General features: G+C 33.3%; 2 protein-coding genes and 1 pseudogene across 2 annotated transcripts; all 3 read right to left on the bottom strand.

Annotated features, from left to right (window-relative positions):
* Positions 1–1,598: 1,598 nt before the first annotated feature.
* On the bottom strand, positions 1,599–2,518 carry LOC120594094 (olfactory receptor 1052-like). Its single transcript, XM_039852112.1, is given in 2 exon segments — positions 1,599–2,443; positions 2,446–2,518. Coding segments are annotated over 2 exon segments (918 nt in total).
* A 7,132-nt stretch (positions 2,519–9,650) lies between these two features.
* Positions 9,651–12,021, bottom strand: LOC120594077 (olfactory receptor 5AS1-like; annotated as a pseudogene).
* Positions 12,022–20,055: 8,034 nt separating this feature from the next.
* LOC120594091 (olfactory receptor 1052-like) lies at positions 20,056–20,994 on the bottom strand. Its single transcript, XM_039852109.1, has one exon. The coding sequence runs from the start codon at positions 20,992–20,994 to the stop codon at positions 20,056–20,058; it is 939 nt and encodes a 312-aa protein (XP_039708043.1).
* Between the last annotated feature and the right edge of the window lie 526 nt (positions 20,995–21,520).

The raw sequence follows: 21,520 nt of genomic DNA, 5'->3' as shown, positions 1-21,520 counted from the left end.
AAGGCATGAAAAATGACATTGATTATGTTAATTCAATTAATTGGACTTCTGGTTTTCTTATGTTTTGCCCCTGTTTCAGGAGAATAGATTTCCCAAAAAGTTAATTAAGAGCTGAGACTCTCTCTCTAGCCCTTAAACACTGTAGGAAAAGCAGTTTTAATTCTTTGAAGTTTGGAATTTAGCCTCCGGCCCTACACCTCTTCAAATTGCAGCGAATATCTAGAGGGGGCTGCTGGCCTTGCATGTAATGCAGGCTTCTACTTCTGGAGGAACATTATTCATCAAGCACCTAGAGGCTGAAAAAGATGTCACTGTCTTTCCAACTCATTCTGAATCTCTAGAGTCAGTAACCATCTTCTAGTCCTGTTGAAAGAAAATACTAGCCCTTCTGTGCTTGACTGAAATCACGATTAAAATCTTTCAAGTGTATTGAGAAGAAAATCTACATTATATTTATTTCTGGCTCCTCTCTCTTGTAACACTGTGTGTCTTCTAAGCACAGCAAGAGTGCGGGAGATTTCAACCTGCCTCTGTGGCCCAAATCAGCTTCTTGCACTCTCCACCCCGCCCCTTCCTACTTCCAGTAGGGAAAAACAGCTGTGTGTTTAAACTTCTATATAATCTAGTTCATCTTGCCAGTCTACATAACTGGTTACAGGTCCACTGTTTTCCCTTTTCCTCAGAGCAGTCACAAGGCACAAGTTCTGAATCAGTTGCTCCTTCTTCTGGTAGATCACAATCTTTAATTGTTGTATTGTTTGAGACACGGCTAAAAGTTTCTCTCTATTTCTCAGAAGTTCTCCACTTAAAACTGTTGATCTATCTATAATCCGTTATCTATCTATCTATCTATCTATCTATCTATCTATCTATTATCTACCTATCTATCATCTGTCATGTACTTATCTATCTATCATCTCCATCATCAATCTACCATCTATCATTTATCTACCATTCATTATCTGTTTGTTTTTATATCTATTATTTGGTCTCAGGCCTGCTCAGTCTCAGATATGACTGAAGCTCTCAAAGGAAATGCAATCATGTGCAGTGTAGCCATCAAAGTATCTCCAAAAGCTCTACTGGTTCCTCAGAAAGCTGGCAGAGCCCTCCACGCATCAAGTCTGCATTTTTAAAGTTGCCCTGAATCACTGAAATAAAATCAGCTCACCTCTCCATGTCTTATTTCTCTGAGTTCTAAACCACTCTAGTTCTGGGTTCCTTAATAATCACTCAGTTCTATAAACATATAAAGTCTATATCTTTTTTTTTTCTTGTTACTTTTGAAAAATGCTGTTTTAGTAAAAAGCTACTCCCTCCACCAAGAAGTAAGAGTGTTCTATTATTTTATAAGTACTTTTACCTGTCTTCTAACTATTTATTTTGAAACATTTTAAACTAACAGAAGAGATTCAAGGATAATACAATTTGCAAGAATAGTTAACTATTGTTTATGTGTCAAATTGCATAAAAGGACTTCAATTATAGTTCTATATATGATCATATCTATGATACGATTTTCAAGACATTTTCTATTTGCAGGTTAATGTTGCATTAACAAAGCCATAGACGATATTGAGTCAAGTTGAGGTTCTCTTCTAGCATATAGATCTTTTTGCTGCATCTTTCACATCCTTATTCCTGAGGCTGTAGATCAGTGGGTTTAGCATGGGGATCACCAATGTATAAAACACAGCAGAGACCTTCTCCTGTTCCAGGGAATACTGAGAGCTTGGCTGGATGTAACTAAAGGTCACAGACCCGTAGAATAAGGTCACAGCGGTCAAGTGGGAGGCACAAGTGGAAAAGGCTTTGCGCCTCCCCTCAGCTGAACTGATTCTCTGGATGGCAATGATGATGCGGATGTAAGAGACCATGATGATAATGAAAGTGAACATTGCGATGACCCCAGAAAATACCAAAATCAGCATCTCATTATTATGAACATCAGAGCAAGAGAGCCTCAGAAGAGGGGGAAAGTCACAGAAATAATGATTCACAATGTTAGGACCACAGAAGTCTAGTTTGAGCAAATCTATTGTGTGTGTCAGAGAGTTGATGAGGCCGCCCAAGTAAGATGCAAGGACCATCTGGATACAAACCCTTTGGGTCATAATGACTGCATACAACAAGGGGTTGGCAATTGCCACATAGCGATCATACGCCATCATAGACAGGAGGATGACCTCTGTGGTTACATACACTGCAAAAAAGAAACTCTGTAAAACACAGCCAGAAAATGTGCTGGACTTGTGTTTTGATAGGAAATTGACCAGCATCTTAGGAGCAATGAGAGTAGAGTAGCAGATATCACAGAAAGAGAGGTTGCTAAGAAAGAAGTACATTGGAGTATGAAGTTGAGCATTTAACCAAATCAGAGCAATCATTCCGCAATTACCTACCATAGTGATAAAATAAATAAAGGTAAAAAGCAGAAAGAGGGGATCTGCAAATTTGGATTTTCCGTTAAACCTACCAGAATGAATTCTTTCACAACTGTATGATTCCAACCTGCCATGCATTCAGGTTTATTCAGCTCTTTAGCTGCAGAACAAGAAGATATCACTCAGATGAAATAGTATGATTTCCTCCATGATCTGGTATCCATAATAGCAAAGACCATTGAGCTTTATTACCCTGTAGTTAGATGAAGAAAAGAAATTAACTTCTGCTGTGTACCTCATGTGTACTAGAAAATCCACCTGTAGTGATTCAACTTATTGTGACTAGAGATTATTTTATTCCCTGCTTCTCAGTTTCCATATCCAAAAAATTGGAGTAAGGAAACCCTCTTAGAGTACAAAACTCTTAATTGATAGAACTGACATTCAAATCCAGATATGCCCCATACCAAACTTCTGATTCATTCTGTGACATATAATTCTTTTGTTTACATGTGACACAAACTGTGTCCCTCTGTGATAGAAATTATTTCCTTATCATGTGGCTAAACCGTCTCTCCATTTTCACAGGCAGTTAACTCATGATGCTCGCGTTCTTAATACACAATCCCCTTCCTTTCTATATCTCAGACATCAGAACTGCCCCACCTTCTGCTCAGATTCCCCAATTCGGAGATCATTGCCTTTGTCCTCCGAAGCGTGAAACTGGACAAAGAGTTAGAACAAACTTTTATTTGCTATTTAATGTTTAGACCAATGAATAAATAGCAGTGCAACTTAACTTGAAAACTCTCCTCTTTTACATCTTTGTATAACTTTACATTCACATGTTTAGTTTTTATCAACATTAAAACAAGAACTCTTAAACATCCACGTAGAGAGACAAGGTGTGAGTATGAGGTACTCAAACTATATCTATCAGATGCATCCAGCTTTCAAAAATGTAGGCTGCCTCTTTGTTTCACTTGTTTTCTGACATTATACTAATCTATAATGGTATAATACCAATTTAATATTTTGGTCAAATATTAATAAATGAATGCATGTATGCTTTCATGAATTCAATAAATATACATTACTACTCTGTGCCAAGAAATGTTATATTTGGTAGAGATGAAGCAGTGAATAAGAAAAATGTCATGCTTTCAATGAGCTTATATTTTATTAAGAAAATAAATACCTGTTGATATACTATATATAATGGTGATAATTACTATGATCAAAAAAAGAGGAGGTGAATAGAAAATGACAGTGAGTACTCCACTATATAGTGTATTAGTTTCCTATTGCTACGATAACAAGTTGCCACAAATTGGTGGCTTAAAATAACAACCATACCTTTTATGCCAGGCATTGTACTAGGCGTTAGAGATCACAAGAAGCATATAGGAGCTATGCACCCATGGAAATTGAAGTCTACTGAGGTCAGGATTTTGGTAAGCTTGGGATGTAATCTTCAGGGTATTACTAAATGAAAACCAAAATCTTCATTTATGAGTATATAAGTTCATCCCTCACAAACTGAGGTTGTATAATAGATCCTGTCTCTATATATACACATATATAGTTTTTTATTTTTTTTTTATTTTTATTTTTTTAGATCCTTTCTATATTTTATATCAATGGCTTGGGGAGCCCAATGAATCCAAGTCTAACTTCATCCAAAAAGCTAGCAGTAAGATTTCTAGTAACAACTTTATCTATTGAACTCATAATAAAAATATATAAATAGAGAAAAGTGTTACCAAGGATCGAGGTATGACTTTCTCCCATGATATTAGAATTACAATGAGAATACGGATTCATTCTGTCGCTAAATTCAGCGCTTTTTGATATCACTCAGTGTCATCTTCCTGATTAAGAAACTGCTTTAGAATATTAATAAGCGTGAATATTTTCTTAGAAAACCAAATACTGGAAATATCAGTTTTATTACCTAATGGTATACTCAAATGCAATTTTCCAATTTTAAGATTAACATCTTGAAATGTCAGGATGAATATGAAGTATTTGTTTAAAACATATGAAATTCCTTCACAGTACTTTATTTTTGATTTATGACTCCAAAGGGATGTTGGAAAATATAGAATCATTAGTGAGGAAAGACATAGTTACTGATAAGAATACTGGTGAGAAAAAACATAAAGAAAAATCACATCATTATCATGAAAAGATGAACTCAGCCAAATGCCTTTCAAAAAGCTAATGATTTTCATAATTGTGACCTTGCCATACTATAGGTCCATAGTTGTTAACCAGAATTGAACTGCCTAACTATGTTCTTTTGAGGAGTTTTGCCCACAGAATATGATTATACTGACACAATATTTATAGCTGAATTTATTATAAAATATTATAAATGAATATTATATATGATTTCTTGTTCATAGTATTGCTTATGTTATTATAGAATATTATATATGAATAAATGTATAACTGATTAATTGTTATGTGAAATATTATGTTATACATATAAATTCACAAACATATAAGTGTACTTATACTGTAAAATACCGTATACTGCACGGTTTATAAATAAAATGTTTACAATATAAAAGCAAAATATGAAATAACACACAAAAAATACTTAACAATAATCACATATTACAAATGTAAAAACTCACTATCCACAGCAACAACCGTGACATACTAAAAGACCCAAAACTATTTAGCTTAGATAGTCTAATTTAAAGACAATATATTCTGATTTGAAGACTATTATATTCAGGCACACTAGAGTTGTAGTGGGAAGAAGTGGCAGCTTGTTGTAGCAAAAACAGTCACGCTCTGGGAAACAAATATGTGTGCATATGCCCAGGTTTGTAGAGACAAACTCAAGGAAAATAGAAAATCATTCTTAAAATATTATTATTGGAATCATAAAATAAAATTAGATGTAAAGGATTTCAAAAACTATTATATGAGATTGAGAAGAAAAGATCTTCCTTTTAGTATACCTAAAAACATTCAATTCTTGATGCCACATATTCTATTTTCTTGAGAATATCTGAAATTTCCTGTAAATATGCAAGGAGCTTAAGTTTCGGTATGAACCATGTATTAAATACCATAAAAATACACTCTCTCATACCCACATATTAAGTACAGATATTAAGAAAATATTGCTCATCTCACAAAAAAGAACATTTGAAAGATAAATAAACCACAGGTTAGGACATTTTCTGCTTGTTTGGGAAAGCGCTGAAATCATACCTGTGGTAACAAATTCTTTTAGTGTGGAATAACTGGAAATATCAAAAGCTTTAAAAAGCTGCATTACCACTCCCTAAACATACTCACAAATAAGCCAAGTTCAGAAGAAGCTCAGTATCTCGAGAAGACGAGGTTTCGTGGGTCTTAAAGGACTTATCGCTGAGAGTAGAGGTTTTTTTTTATATTTGTTTCTTTATCTTCTGGGGACAAAAACTGTAGCTCATTGAGTTGATGTAAATCTCAGATGTCCACAGGTTGGATAATTAGCATCTTTTCTGGTCTCTTGAGACTAGAACTAATCAGAGCAGCAGGTCTTCTCAAGAGCTGTTCAGTAGATGCCTCTGCTTTCCCTACGAAATGGTGTTCCAGTCACATATATGCTACTCGGACTAGTGTTCAAGGGTTCTAATGGTGAAATAACTGAAGTTTCCTTCTTCCTCTAAAATAGGAGCATGCATATGTGTACTACCTACCTCACCGATTCGTGATAAAACAGATATAAATTAATGCATGACATCACACTCCAAAATTTTTAACAATCATTCACATGAAAGTTTTATGAGAGCTTATACACACACATGCACCAAATTAATTGAACTATAGGCACTCCTTTGGACTTATTTATGTTAAAATCTATGTCTTCCTTCTGTATAATAATTCGATAGGCATCCTTAAGCTGTGGACAGTGTGATTATTTTGCATAATTTCACATAGGTTTATTAGCTCTTTACATAATTTCGTAGTTAGCTCTCTTCAATCATACAAATAATATAGGCATTATTTGTGTGTTTGGAAAAGGGTAGGAGATGGTTTTGTTAAGTTCTGTTGTTAATCTGTTAGACTGTCTTAGGTATTTTAGCATAAAAATAGAGTAAGTTATAATATATGCAAAGAAATAAAATAATGAAATCTTGTGTCAATCCAAACATTGTACAAAATTTAAAGAATTATGACAATATTATGATATAGCTGTGAAGATCCTGATAGAACAACATTACGTGCCTTTAGATATAGGATCGAAAATATTGCCAAGTTATAAGAGAACGAACTTAGTTAGAACCGATACCAATGGAGAGTTATAAATTATGGTATGTCTTCATCATATGTAACAGTGTTAGCAGCTGAATAAGAGAAGTTGAATTCCCAATCAATACTCACTCCCAATCTCTATCTTTATGCTATCAATGTGGCGAGTATTGTCTCATGTGTTTCAAGAAAATAATTTTTAATCTGAGAAAAAATATTTATGGATGTATTCCTTGGGAGATAAATATTTATTATATCTTTAATTATGACCTACAAATGATTTTGTCCGATGTCACTAGAAAAATTGGTATTTTTCAACTCATGCCATAAAGTTCATTTGCCCAAAACCTCCAATTCTCAATGTAATAGCAATAAAGTTGTAGACTTGTCACACAGACGTCCTTATGACTTGAATTAAATGCAGATATTTTTACAGAGGGAACATCAGTTTTAGTTTTTTAAGTTTGTATATTGCATTATTTTTATGACTAGAATGTAATATAGCTTCTCAGCATTTTCTCTCTCTGCCCATAGACAGAAGCAGAAAAATAAATCTGCTTACATGTAATTGTAAGAAATATCCTAATTTATTATTATTTTCTCTCAACTATGGCCTACTTCATAAAACATATATATTCAGCTGTGCTTCTACATGTTTGTTTTTGTTAAATTTATATGGTAATTTTCTCTGGTTATGGGTATTATCAAAGTAGATCGCAAAACATAGATATTAAGAAAATAATGCAGAACAAAATTAACAAAATGACATCTGAAGTGTTGTTATGAAATATTATTCTGATTTAGCTTCAAACAATGTCCTCACTCAAATGGTTTCATTTGCCATATGGACAAAGAAATAACATTGATCATATTTAGTGATTCTCTCTTAGCGATAATTTTGCCTTTGAGAGAAAATTTAGCAAACTTTGTATACATTTTGGTAATCATATTAGGTTGAATGTTACCAGTATCTAGTGAGTAGATACTCAGGAGGCTGCTAAACACCTTAAAATGAACAGGGTAGTCCTCTCCCATGCACCGCGCTCCTATTTCCAAAAGAAATATTGGCCCAAAATGTCAATACTGCTACTTTTAGAAACTCTGGGATAAATAAACTAATAACAATTTTATGCTTACAAACACATTGTAGTTTCCTTCTTTTAAAACAACTTCTTTTGGAAAACAAAAAATATGTCTTAGATTAAATGGGTCTCTATTAAGGAAGCTAATGTGCATCTTCATGCAAATCTATGTCCATGAAGACAATGGAAGGATGATTGGAAGAATTCAGTTCATTTCATAATAGTCTCTTCCATGTTTTTTAAAGAGAGTACACTAAAATTAAAAGAGCAATTCGAAATAGCCCATCTGTTTCAGAAGCTATTCAAAAAACAAGAACGAATAAATGGCATATTACTCTATACCCTGACAAAGTCTTCACAGTAAGGAAAATGTTTTATCATGATGAAGAGCCACTAAGTTGAACACTGGATTCCAGTGTTTTTGCTCCGTGGCAATGTCTCACATCATTTGGAAAGCCTCAGAGATATTTCTCAAGTGCCTAATCTCTCGGGAGTCAAAACCTGATTATTGCCTTAAATTTAAGTAGTGGTAAAATACTGAATAATTATGTGCCATTACATTGTTACAGGCACTGTGTCAGAGCTTTACACACACAGTATTCTAGGAGATTTACACATATATGATCATTTAATTCTCAAATCGTACATATACTAGTAGCTTTACATGTATTCATTCATTTAAACCTCCAAATGATCCATTTCATTGCACAGTGTCTAATTATCTCCATCTACAGGGTTACATTCAGTATAAAATAATGCAGTCATTTATTTTCATAATAACTAAAACCTGCACACTATATATTCATGTGTATACAATTTACTCCTTCAATTTTGTTCACATAAAACAAAAAGAAAATGAAGACTGAAAGATCAAATGCAACTACAGAAGATGTCTGCTAATTTGATCATTGAAATTGATCCCAGAGAAAGAAATGCATATACTTTCAACTGGTTTACATTATTAATTTGTAGAATACAATGATCAGAGCAATTTTTCACCTTTTCTTGAAGATAGAGATTTAAAGATTGTCAGTAATGTGTGTGCAAATAGTAATGTATATTTTACAATCTTGATGATCTTTATAAACTTAGTAGGTTTTCATATGTACCCACTGTAAATGGAAGATAGAGGATCCCTTATAAGAATGAACTAGCCCACAGAGAAACCATGTGTATAACTTCACTCTTTTAATATAAAACTCTTTTGCTATGTGATTGATATCTAATTTTCTGAGAGTTAGTGAAACCGCCATTGCCATTATGAGTAATATCAAATTTCCGTGATGCTATATGTTCTGTAAGTACAGAACCTACACGAATTATCCCAAACAGAAAACTAGATGTTCTCACTTATCTATACATTTATCTATCCATCCATCCATCCATCCATCCATCACCAATCCATCCATTCATCCATTCATTAGTCCATCCATCCATTTATCCATCTATTTATTCATCCATTAAACACACATGCAGTGAGGATGTGCCATATAACAAATGCTCAGAAGTATTAAAAAATAAACCAAAATATAGACTCCCTGCCACCACAGAGCTTCCAATATGAGTGAGCTAATAAACAACTCAATGTATACCTTCAATACAACATGAAAAGGCATACAATGAATCACAGTACAAAGTTTTTTAAGAACACTAATTGGAGAACAATTAATATTATTTATTTTAATTCAGGAATGTTTCATGGAGTAGAAGAATTTTGGAGAGAACATTTCTGTCAGATAGGACAAGAGCACTTTAAAGTACTGATGATGAAAATTTGTCTTTATTTCTGGAAAATGGAGATAATTTTAAAATAGTTGATATATGTGGTGTTCATGACATAGTGTTGTTAATGAGATTGGAAGGGCAGGTTATACTTTAAATATTTTTCAGTGATTCAAATTCTTATTCTTTTGAAAGCTGGTTTCTTTTAAATAGTTATTGCAGAGTTTTTTTCGTCCTTGTTTCTTAAGCGAAAGATTATTGGGTTCAACATGGAGAAAAAAAGAATACAGTATAAAACACTGCAACTACCTTATCAGTGTTTGGGGAATAGCTGATGGTAGGACGTAAGTACATAAACAAGAGTGTTCCATAAAATAAGGTGACCGCTATGAGATTGGGAAGTAGAGGTAGAGAATGTTTTGCTTCTGCCATCTGATGACTTGATACTCAAAACCGTGATAAGGATAAAAAAAGGGAGAGATAAATATGACCATAAAAGTGCTGGTCTGGATGAAGCCACACAAGGCAAAGAGCAGAAGCTCATTGATAGGGTATCTGCACGCCAAAAGAGGTGGAATATCACAGAAAAAAATGAAATGGTTGCTAATATCGGAGCCATAAAATGGCAGCCTGAATGTGAGGCACACATGGACTATTGAAGTCCTACTTCCACTGAAGTATGCTGACACAATGAAACAGATACAGACTCTCCTAGACATCAGTGTAGAATAGAGCAATGGGTTACAGATGGCTGCATAGCGGTCATAAGCCATTGCTGCCAGGATGAGGCACTCAGCATCAGCAAAACAGCAAAAGAAAATCATTTGTAGTGAACAACCATAGGGAGAGATGCTTTTCCTGGATGTTAAAAAATTCACCAGCATTTTAGGGGTGATTGACATAGAATAGCAGCTGTCTAAGAACGACAAGTAGCTGAGCAAATAATACATGGACCTTTGCAGTTTTGAATCGATATTAACTAGGATTATTAAACACACATTTCCCAAAACAGTTAGTATATACGCTATGAGAAATATCAGGAATAATATGATTCTGAGAGGCAGACAATCTGTGAATCCAACAAGGAGGAACTAAGTTGGCATGGTATAATTGCTCTCCAATTACTCCTTGATTTTCTTGTTTTTCTCATCCAAAATAAATAGTGCCAGAATACATGAGTGGACTTGAGTGATCAATGAACCAAAAATATCTTTACTCTCCTTTCTAAGGAAGCAGATAGAAAGATAATAAATCCAATTATAGCGTACTCTGTTACATATTTGGTTTGTTTTCATTTTTGCCTTTTTCTTTAAAAGAAGTAAATAGAAATGATCATTGAACCGGAGGATGTTATCCAGAGGTGGTGTACCGAATTACAGTAACTCTTTAAAGCTATGCGCATTAAGAGATGATATTAGTTCCTTTCAAGATGACATTAGTTCCTTTCATGTGGCTCAGTTGACAAGACCTGCTAGAATTATGAGAATCGGCAAAATTCTTAGTTAGATTCAAAGGTCTATTTTTCCAATCCTAAAATCACCTTCCCCCATGTAAAGAAGAGTTGAAAAACATGCTAGAAGAATCCACTCACAGGTAAACGAGGTAAGTCCACAGAAGAATATCCATGTACTTGGGAGGAATTTTAACATAAACGTTAAGAGCACAGTAGTTACAGAAGAGATGATGGTTCAAATCTTAGCTTTGTTACTTACTGATCGTGTAGTCGATAAAGTTATTTAACCGCTTCTTGATGGTTAGAGGAATAAACAAGTAGATATTCGTAAAACATTTATGTAACTGGTACACAATAAACACTAATATGTGTGTTTATTAGATGAAATTTATTAAAACAAAGAAATTGACCTTTGTGTTCTTTTTTAATTGCATATTCAAGAGCTTGAAAGACCCATTTGGTTGTCTCAAAATTCTTCTTCTCTTTAGCATCATAGATACATGACCTTTGCTATAAAAAAGCCATCGTGGTCATGTGTGTGTACATTCTATTGAAATGCATTGTTTGGCAGTGATCAATCTTCTACACATGCCTTAAAATTATTTCTTTCTTCTGTAGGTTCATGTATCTTTCTTATTTCTGAGTTATGACAATGTCTGGTGTGAGGTCCCTGTTACATTAAGTGTTTTGAGGAACTACTGCATCTCTACAGTTATTAATGGACTTATAAACTGGAACTATATGGAAAAATATGTATTATACATCTGGAAGGAGAAATAACCATGAAAAATAAACAGAATGGGTGCAAATAAAAATAAGTTATAGTGGGATGGAATATTCATCAAATGTTCCAAGATTTGTAATGTTAAAATTGTATGAGAAACACTCAGTGTTTCAGGTTATAATGTTTCTAAAAAAGGGTGCTTGGAGATTGATTAGTACTGATCAGCAATCCTGAGGATTGTTTTGTATTTGTAGATAAATTTGAGGACAATCGATATAATAAGTCTTTTAGGCCATAAACACAGTATATCTCTCCATTTGAATATTTTTTTTATATCTCTTATCATTATTTCATTGCATACAATATTTTATTTGTACAGAGTTCTTATACATATTTCATTATAATTATCCCTATGGATTTCCTGTTTTTATGCTATTAGTGGTGATATTTACATTTAAAATTTTAAACTAAGGTGCTATTTTTTTCTTCTTTCCAAACTTTATTTTTTTCTTACTTGTTTTCTTTTTTGCCTTATTGTGCTGGTAGAGCTATCAGTGCCACATACAGCATTTCCTGTAGAGTTTTATATATGCCCTTTATCAAGTATAGGAAGATCTATTCTGTTTTTAATTTGCTGACCTATTTTGCTTTAAATAAATGCTGAATTATATCAAATAATTTCTTGTCCATCCTTTGTGATTATTATTTATTTTTCTTTTTCAGAATTATAATATACTGAATTGTGCTGATTTATTTTTGAATGTTAAATATTCATTAAAGGTTATCTAGGGCAAATCCTATTTGCTAATGATTTATTTTTTCATCAAAGTGTATGTATGTGTATTTATAAGTATATGTGTATATATATATGTATATGTGTATATATATATATATATATATGTATATATACAAATGCTATAATGCAAAAGTAGTAGAAAGCTAATAGTCTTTAAATGAGTACCATCTGCTGAATAAGGGGCTAGGTATTTACAGATGTTATCCCAATCCTCACAATAATCTGATGAGGTGGGCAACTATTATTTATAATTTAAAATTTAATCAGAAGAAAAATAAATAAGGAGCTCAAAGACTCATAGTTGTGAAATAGCAAAACTAACATTCAAATCCAAGTTGCCTGAGTCATTATAATTATTTCAGTCTAGTCACTCAGATAATTGAGAAACAAACAAACAAAAAAACAGTGTGCCTTGGATTCTTTTCAATAACATTAAGCTTATACTTTAGAATTCTTTCATGTAACTAAATGCTTTAAAGTATATTTAAATAGCTCATAGAAATCATAGCCTTTACAGGAGATATTATTGGCCAGTGTAATCTAAGGATTTTGTTGTTCTTGTTATTTTTAATGAAATATCTCCCAGTGTAGGAGACATATGTTATGTTGTAACTGGCTACATTACAGTCAAATATGTTACCATCCTTAATCTTTCTCATTTAAAATAAACCATCAACCCATACCACTGGAATAAAAGTAATTGCTTATCCAAAGTCCTCCCGTGGATGGCGATTATCATGGGGTAGTATAGTGTCCCACTTTCCACAGGCTCACAGGCTAGAAGATAAATACTCACTCTTTATATGACCTATCTGTAAAATCTTAAGAGAAATAGTGTCAGTGTCTTCTAAAAAATTCTACAAATCAAAATTCCACAAATCAAAATTCCAGATGGTACTCAGTGAGGTAAGTGACTGATCCCCTGAAGCATCAACAAAATGGCTGGTGTGAGTACAATACAGATAATGTTACGTTAGATGTCATGTAGTTAAACTGACTAACTGCAGGCTGAAGAAGTGGGTAGGGGATAGTGAGGACATACCCTGACCTTATTTTATCCACGACAGTTTCCAAAAGTCACAGCCTAAGTCATTAGGCTCCTTACTGCCACAAGGGGAAGGCCGACTGTACCTATTTTGAAATTTTGGGAAATTTAATGGTTTAGTCTATTTGGGCTAGCAAAATTCAGTAAGCTAAACCTCTGTCAGGAAGCCAAACCTCAGTTTCCTTGAGCACATACATGTAGTCACATACAGCATGCTTAATTTCTGTCCGTTCCTTGTTTTGTCTGCAGATAAATTATGCTCAGAGACTGACATCGTTAAATAATGTATTTAACACAAGTCCACTGCAGGAATTGTAATTTATAACACAAATATTTCACAAGCAAATAGCATACAGGATAACATCTTTTAATAAGTCAACAGCGAAATAGCATGCTATAAACTACAGATAGATTGATTATACTACTGTTCTAAGAAAAGAGGAGATAAAAGAAATAAAGTCGAACTTTAGTTGAGGTGTACCTTTCTACAATTTGTTCTTGGAAAAGTCAGCTTAGCCAAACATGAGCTGACATCCAGCTGCCAGCACTAATTGAAGTCCCTTGTAGCTAGAGCTGTTTGGCAGTGAGCTGAACATGTGTCTGACTTATGTCCCAAGACTTACACTTAGAAATGAGAGTGTATATCCACAAACATACATGAACAAAAATGCTCTTTTATTCTTTTCCTAGACTTTATTTGCGGGCTACGTTCTTCTCTCATTTCAAATGCAAGTGGTTATTGCGAATATCTCCATTTTGCACCCCAAATCAATCATGGGTGTGATAATGCTGGATATCTTATCATTAACAGTAACTGTAATGTTGCCGTAGGTATTTAAATTCTACAAATATTTTGCTGAGTTTTTATCATTAGATTTTAAAATTTATAAAAATTTTAAAGCATTTTTATGTTTCCTCTGTCAGACCAATTTAAACTACACTCTTTTGCTAGAATAAGCCCCTCACGTCAGAATTTTGGCTTCTCTGGAATAACATATACTAGCCTGTAATTACCTCTTTACGTAACATCCTTTTCAGGATTTAATATCAATCTTTTAGTGGTCCTACAAAATTAGTTGTTTTTCTTTCTTTCTTTTCTCTCTGAAAGAATTTCAGAATGATATTCCTTATTGTCTGTATATCAGGAGTTTTCTTTTAGAACATGTTTTATCATTATAAACTCCATATCTAAAACATATTTAGAATTATTTAGATATTCTAATTGTACTTGTTTGGCTAAGTCCTGTTTCTCAAGAAACTTTTTATTTTATATAAGATCTCATCTTATGAACTTTTTAATTGTTATACAACCTCTAATGATATTCTCTTTTTCATTTATGGTATTAGTAATTTGTGTTTACTGTCATTTTTCTTGATGAGCTTTGCTAAAATATCATTATTTTTGTTATCCTTTTAAAAGAATGATTGTTGATTTTCATTCATTATGTAATTTTTATTTTATTTTTATGTTCTATTTTTATTTAGTTCCTACTTACTTTCTTCTATTTATTTCAAAAATATTGTAAACTTTGCATTGTGATCTTTTAAAATGTAGATTATTTATGAGTGTGTCGAATAATTTCCAAACATGGGAAGATCGATTCCTTGGCTTTTTGTCATCCACTTAAAGTTAAAATCCTCTGTTATCAGAGAATACACTTTATATTATTTCAATTATTGAAATTCGTTTTATGACACACATGTCATCAATTTTTAAATGCTCCATGTGCATTTTAACGAATTAATATTTTGTAGTTTCATAATGTTCAATGTATTTCTACCAGGTCAGTTAAATTGATCATGCCATAATTTTATTTTTATCAACTATTATCTGTCAATTACACAGAGAGCTATTTTAAAACCTCCAGCAGTATCTGTGAAATTTATCTCACTTTCATCAGCTTCCTGGTAAGTATTTTGAAGCCAATTATTAGGTAAATACAAATTTAAGATTCTTTCTATTTTACCACATGAAATACCTTTTTAAATGACAATAATTTCTCCTTAAAGTTTGCTTTTTCAGGTATGAATATAGTGACACCAGCTTCCTCTGCATATGTTTGCATGGTATAAAATTTTCCTTCTTTTTACTTTTAATTTGTCTGTGTCCTTTATTTTCTTGTCAAACGCATATATTTGCTTCTTTTTTTAAGTCCACTCTAGTGGCTCTCAACATAGGCAATATTGCACCCCCATCTCCCACGGCGTATTTGACAATGTCCAGATACGTCTTTGGTTGTCTTAGAGTTAACATACAATGAACAGGCCAACCTCCACAACAGAAAATCATCTAGCCCAAAAGAGCACTAGCTAAGGTTTAAAAACCCTAATTTAGTTTGCCAATCTTCATTTTTGTATGTAAATATTAGCATAGCTCATTCTGCATGGGGCTTCTATCAGATTTATGTTTTCCCTTCTGAATTTCATTTCTTCCTTGTGTACTAGTAAATTAATCAAGACTTTACAATAAATTTTATCTTATTTATTGGAGTCTTTTATCTACACATTTCAAAATCTCATTTTGATGGCAGGGGAAATTGTAATATCTCTTTTCCTTAGAAACTTTTTAAAATCGATAACTTATCACATGTAACTCTAGAATAAACTTTCAACACTTTATCTCTTTTTGCCATTTATGTTATTTTTGTCTTATTTTTTGCTTCTCCATATGTTCTTATTTCCTTAGAAAATCATTTTTGATATGGCTGTAATCAGTGAATATTGTTTTAAAAAATTTATTTTTAATTATAATTGGCATACAGCATTATATTTGTGTCAAGTGTACTTCATAGTGATTTGACATTTATATACCTAACAAAGTGAATACCACAAGTCTGGTAACTGTCACTTTATATAGTTAGTATAATGTTATTGACTCTATACATCTTTGTGACTTATTTTATAACTTGAAGTTTGTACTTGTTAATCAGTCAGTATTCTTTAAAATTGTTTATATATTTCCCCTTGTGGATGTTTTTCTTCATTATGTTCTGTATTTACATTGGGATAATTTCTTTTTGATAAAAAATTTTTTCACTGTGTCTTATTATATAGTCTGAAAGATTCTCCTAGCTTTTTTTTTTAAATAATGTCTTTATTTTTTCTGTCTATTTTTGAAGAATATTTTTCCCCCGAGCATAGAATATTAGACATTTACTTTATTTCTCTTGCATGCTTTAAAAATGTCAATGTATTTGCCCTGCATTTTATAATTTCTTTGAAAAGTTGACCCAAAATCTTTGAAAAATTGACCATAAAGTGCCTATGTATGGGTTTCTACATACTTTTTGACTTGGGGTATTCTTCCCTTTTTAAATAGTTTGTTAAATACTTATCAGTTTTGAATAATATTAGATATTTTATCATAAAATGTTTACATTATCCATTCACTTCTTTTTTTCTAGAATATTAATTACATGTATTTCATACCATTTGATTGGGTCACATGTCTTCTGTGCTCTGCTTTATTTTATAATTTTTTTTTTCCTGTCTCACAGTTTAATTTATATTGGAGTGTGTTTGAGATTATCAGTCCTGTCTAAGCTTTATCTGATATGCTTTAAATCCTTTCGGTGAATTCTAATTTTTAATTTTTGTGGAATGTTTTTTTCATTGCAGAAAGCCATTAGTTTCTTTTTTTTTTTAAAGCAACTTTAAACATATAATTAATGTACAAAAAAACTGCACATATTTAATACAGAGAACTTAATGTATTTGGACAAGTGCATACACCCATGAAACCATAACCACAATTAAGTTTAAAGACATATTGATCACTCTAAAAATTTCCTCATATCTCTTTATTTTGTTTTGTTTTATTTTATTTTATTTACTGGGGAGATTGTTAATTAAATTATGTAGATTTCAAATGTACACTTGAATAATACATCATATCTACATGGCATTGTGTGTTCGTCACGCCAAGCCAAATCTTCTGTCACCATAAATTTGACCCTTTTTACTCCCTACCTCCCCCCATTCCTTTTCTCTCTAGTACCCTTCATACTGTTATTAGTGTTTATGAGCTTTTGTTTATTTATCTTCTTTGTTCATTTGTTGCTTTCAGTTTTATATCCCACATATGAGTGAAATCATACAGTTCTCCACTTTTTCTACCTGCCTTTTTTCACTTAGTATGATATTCTCAAGATCCATTCATGTTGTCGCAAATGGTAGTATTTCATCTTTTCCTATGGCTCTGTAGTATTCCGTTGTATTGTAGGAACACTTAACATGAGATCTCACTTTTTAACAAATGTTTAAGTACACAAAAGAGTATTGCTAACTAAGAGTGGCCAGTTATACAGCAAATCTCTAGAACTTATTCATGTTGCTGAATTCAACTTTATTCTCATTGAACAGCTTCCCATTTCTCCCTCCCTCACAGAGAGATAGCTGCACACTTATGTCCACCCCATTATTATTCACAATAGCCAAGATATAAAAATAACCTAAATATCTATCATCCAATGAATGGATAAAAACAATGTGGTATATTCATAGAGGAAAGTATTATTCAACCTTAAAAAAAAAGAGAAATTCTGTCATTTGTGATACAGTGAGTCAACCTGGAGGATATTATGTAAGTGAAAAAAGCAAGTCATAAAAAAGACAAATACTGTGTGATTCCATTTATAAGAAGTTGCTGAAATAGTAAATTCATAGAAGCAGAGGATAGAATGATCCTGTTTAAATTTATTAATCCCTCTTGAAATATTACAGCTTAACCATTTTCCAACAAAAATCAATGTTATTTAAAATATTAAACATAATATATTTTGAAGTCTTTTTCATACTCCAGCATATACCTCTTCTATGGTACAGCTTATATTTTGTGCTTTCTTATTTTTTATACATTCTGGCTTTCTACATGTAATTAAAACCTTCATAGTAACTGGACATGACATTACTTTCTACAGGGAGGGTTTCACTTTCCTGAAACGGCATGAAGAAAAACACTGATTATGTTAATTCAATTATTAATTGGACTTCTGGTTTTCTTATGCTTTGCCCCTGTTTCAGGAGAATAGATTTCCCAAAAAGTTAATTAAGAGCTGAGACTCTCTCTCTAGCTCTTAAACACTGTAGGAAAAGCAGTTTTAATTCTTTGAAGTTTGGAATTTAGCCTCCGGCCCTACACCTCTTCAAATTGCAGTGAATATCTAGAGGGGGCTGCTGGCCTTGCATGTAATGCAGGCTTCTACCTCTGAAAAGACATAACTCATCAAGCACCTAGAGGCTAAGAAAGATATCACTGTCTTCCAACGCATTCTGAATCTCTAGAGTCAGTAATCATCTTCTACTCCTGTGGAAAGAAAATACTAGCCCTTCTGTGCTTGACTGAAATCACGATTAAAATCTTTCAAGTGTATTGAGAAGAAAATCTACATTATATTTATTTCTGGCTCCTCTCTCTGGTAACACTGTGTGCCTTCTAAGCACAGCAAGAGTGCGGGAGATTTCAACCTGCCTCTGTGGCCCAAATCAGCTTCTTACACTCTCCACCCAGACCCTTTCCTACTTCCATTAGGGAAAAACAGCTGTGTGCACACACTTCGATATAATCTAGTTCATCTTGTCTTTCTACATAACTGGTTACAGGTCCACTGTTTTCTCTTTCCCTCAGAGCAGTCACAAGGCACAAGTTCAGAATCAGTTGCTCCTTCTTCTGGTAGATCACAATCTTTAATTGTTGTATTGTTTGAGACACAGCTAAAAGTTCCTCTCTACTTCTCAGAAGTTCTCCACTTAAGTCTGTCCATCTATCTATAGTCTGTTATCTATTTATCTAACATCTACCTACCTACCTATCTATCTATCTATCTGTCTATCTATCTATCTATCTATCTATCTATCTATCGATCTATCTATCTATCTACCTACCTATCTATCTATCATCTATCATGTATTTATCTATCTATCATCTTCATCATCAATCTACCATCTATCATTTATCTACCATCAATTATCTGTCTGTTCTTATATCTATTATTTGGTCTCAGGCCTGCTCAGGCTCAGATATGGCTGAAGCTCTCAAAGAAGTGAAACCATGTCTGGTGCAGCTGGCAAAATATCTGCCCAAAGCTCTACTGATTCCTCTGAAAGCTAGTAGAGCCCTTCATGCATCAAGTCTGCATTTTCAAGGGTGCCTTGAATCACTGAGATAAAATCAACTCACGTCTACATGTCTACATTTCTCTGAGTTCTAAACCACTCTAGTTCTGTGTTTCTGAATAATCACTAAGTTTTATAAACATATAAAGTCTATATCTTCCTTTTCTTCTTGTTACTTTTAAAAAATGCTGTTTTAGTAAAAAGCTACGCCCTCCACCAACAAGTAAGAGTGCTCTATTATTTTATAAGTACTTTTACCTATGTCTTCTAACTTTTTATGTTAAAACATTTTAAACTAACAGAAGAGATTCGAAGATAATACAAATTTGCAAGAATAGTTAACTATCGTTTATGTGTCAATTTGCATAAAAGTACCTCGATTATAGTTCAACATGTGATCATATCTGTGATATGATTTTGAAGAAATTATCTATGTGCTGGTTAATGTTATGTTAACAAAGCCATAGATGATATTGGGTCAAGTTGAGGTTCTCTTCCAGCATATAGACCTTTTTGCTGCATCTTTCACATCCTTATTCCTGAGGCTGTAAATCAGTGGGTTGAGCATGGGGATCACCAAAGTATAAAACACAGCAGAGACCTTCTCTTGTTCCAGGGAATACTGAGAGCTTGGCTGGATGTAACTAAAGGTCACAGACCCGTAGAATAAGGTCACAGCGGTCAAGTGGGAGGCACAAGTGGAAAAGGCTTTGTGCCTCCCCTCAGCTGAACGAATTCTCTGGATGGCAATGATGATGCGGATGTAAGAGACCATGATGATAATGAAAGTGAACATTGCAATCACCCCAGAAAATACCAAAAGCAGCATCTCATTTTTATGTGCATCAGAGCAAGAGAGCCTCAGAAGAGGGGGAAAGTCACAGAAATAATGATTCACAATGTTAGGACCACAGAAGTCTAGTTTGAGCAAACCTATTGTGTGTGTCAGAGAGTTGATGAGGCCACCCAAGTAAGATGCAAGGACCATCTGGATACAAATCCTTTTGGTCATAATGACTGCATACAACAAGGGATTGGCTATTGCCACATAGCGATCATACGCCATCATAGACAGGAGGATGACCTCTGTGGTTACATACACTGCAAAAAAGAAACTCTGCAAAACACAGCCAGAAAATGTGCTGGACTTGACTTTCGATAGGAAATTGGCCAGCATCTTAGGAGCAAAGACAGAAGAGTAGCAGATATCACAAAAAGAGAGGTTGCTAAGAAAGAAGTACATTGGAGTATGAAGTTGAGCATTTAACCAAATCAGAACGATCATTCCCCAATTACCTACCATAGTGATAAAATAAATAAAGGTAAAAAGCAGAAAGAGAGGGATCTGCAAATTTGGATTTTCCGTTAAACCTACCAGAATGAATTCCTTCACACCTGTATGATTCCAACCTGCCATGCATTCAGGTTTATTCAGCTCTTCAGCTGCAGAACAAGAAGATATCACTCAGATGAAATAGTATGATTTCCTCCATGATCTGGTATCCATAATAGCAAAGACCAATGAGCTTTACCCTGTAGTTAGATGAAGAAAAGAAATTAACTTCAGAGGTGAATCTTATGTATACTAGAAAATCCACCTGTAGTGATTCAACTTATTGTGACTAGAGATTATTTTATTCCCTGCTTCTCAGTTTCCACAACCTAAAAATTAGAGTAAGGAAACTCTCTTAGAGTACAAAACTCTTAATTGATAGAACTGACATTCAAATCCAGATATGCCCCATACCAAACCTCTGATTCATTCTGTGACATATAAGTCTTTTGTTTACATGTGATACAAACTGTAGCCCTCTGTGATAGAAATTATTTCCTTATCATGTGCCTAACCAGTCTCTCCATTTTCACAGGCAGTTAACTCATGATGCTCGCTTTCTTAATACACAATCCCCTTCCTTTCTATATCTCAGATATCAGAACTGCCT

Source organism: Pteropus medius, unplaced genomic scaffold, assembly GCF_902729225.1.
Source record: "Pteropus medius unplaced genomic scaffold, Ma_sr-lr_union100, whole genome shotgun sequence".
Lineage (NCBI taxonomy): Eukaryota > Metazoa > Chordata > Mammalia > Chiroptera > Pteropodidae > Pteropus > Pteropus medius.
The sequence above is the reverse complement of the archived record's forward strand: the minus strand, read 5'-3'. Positions and strand labels throughout refer to the sequence as shown.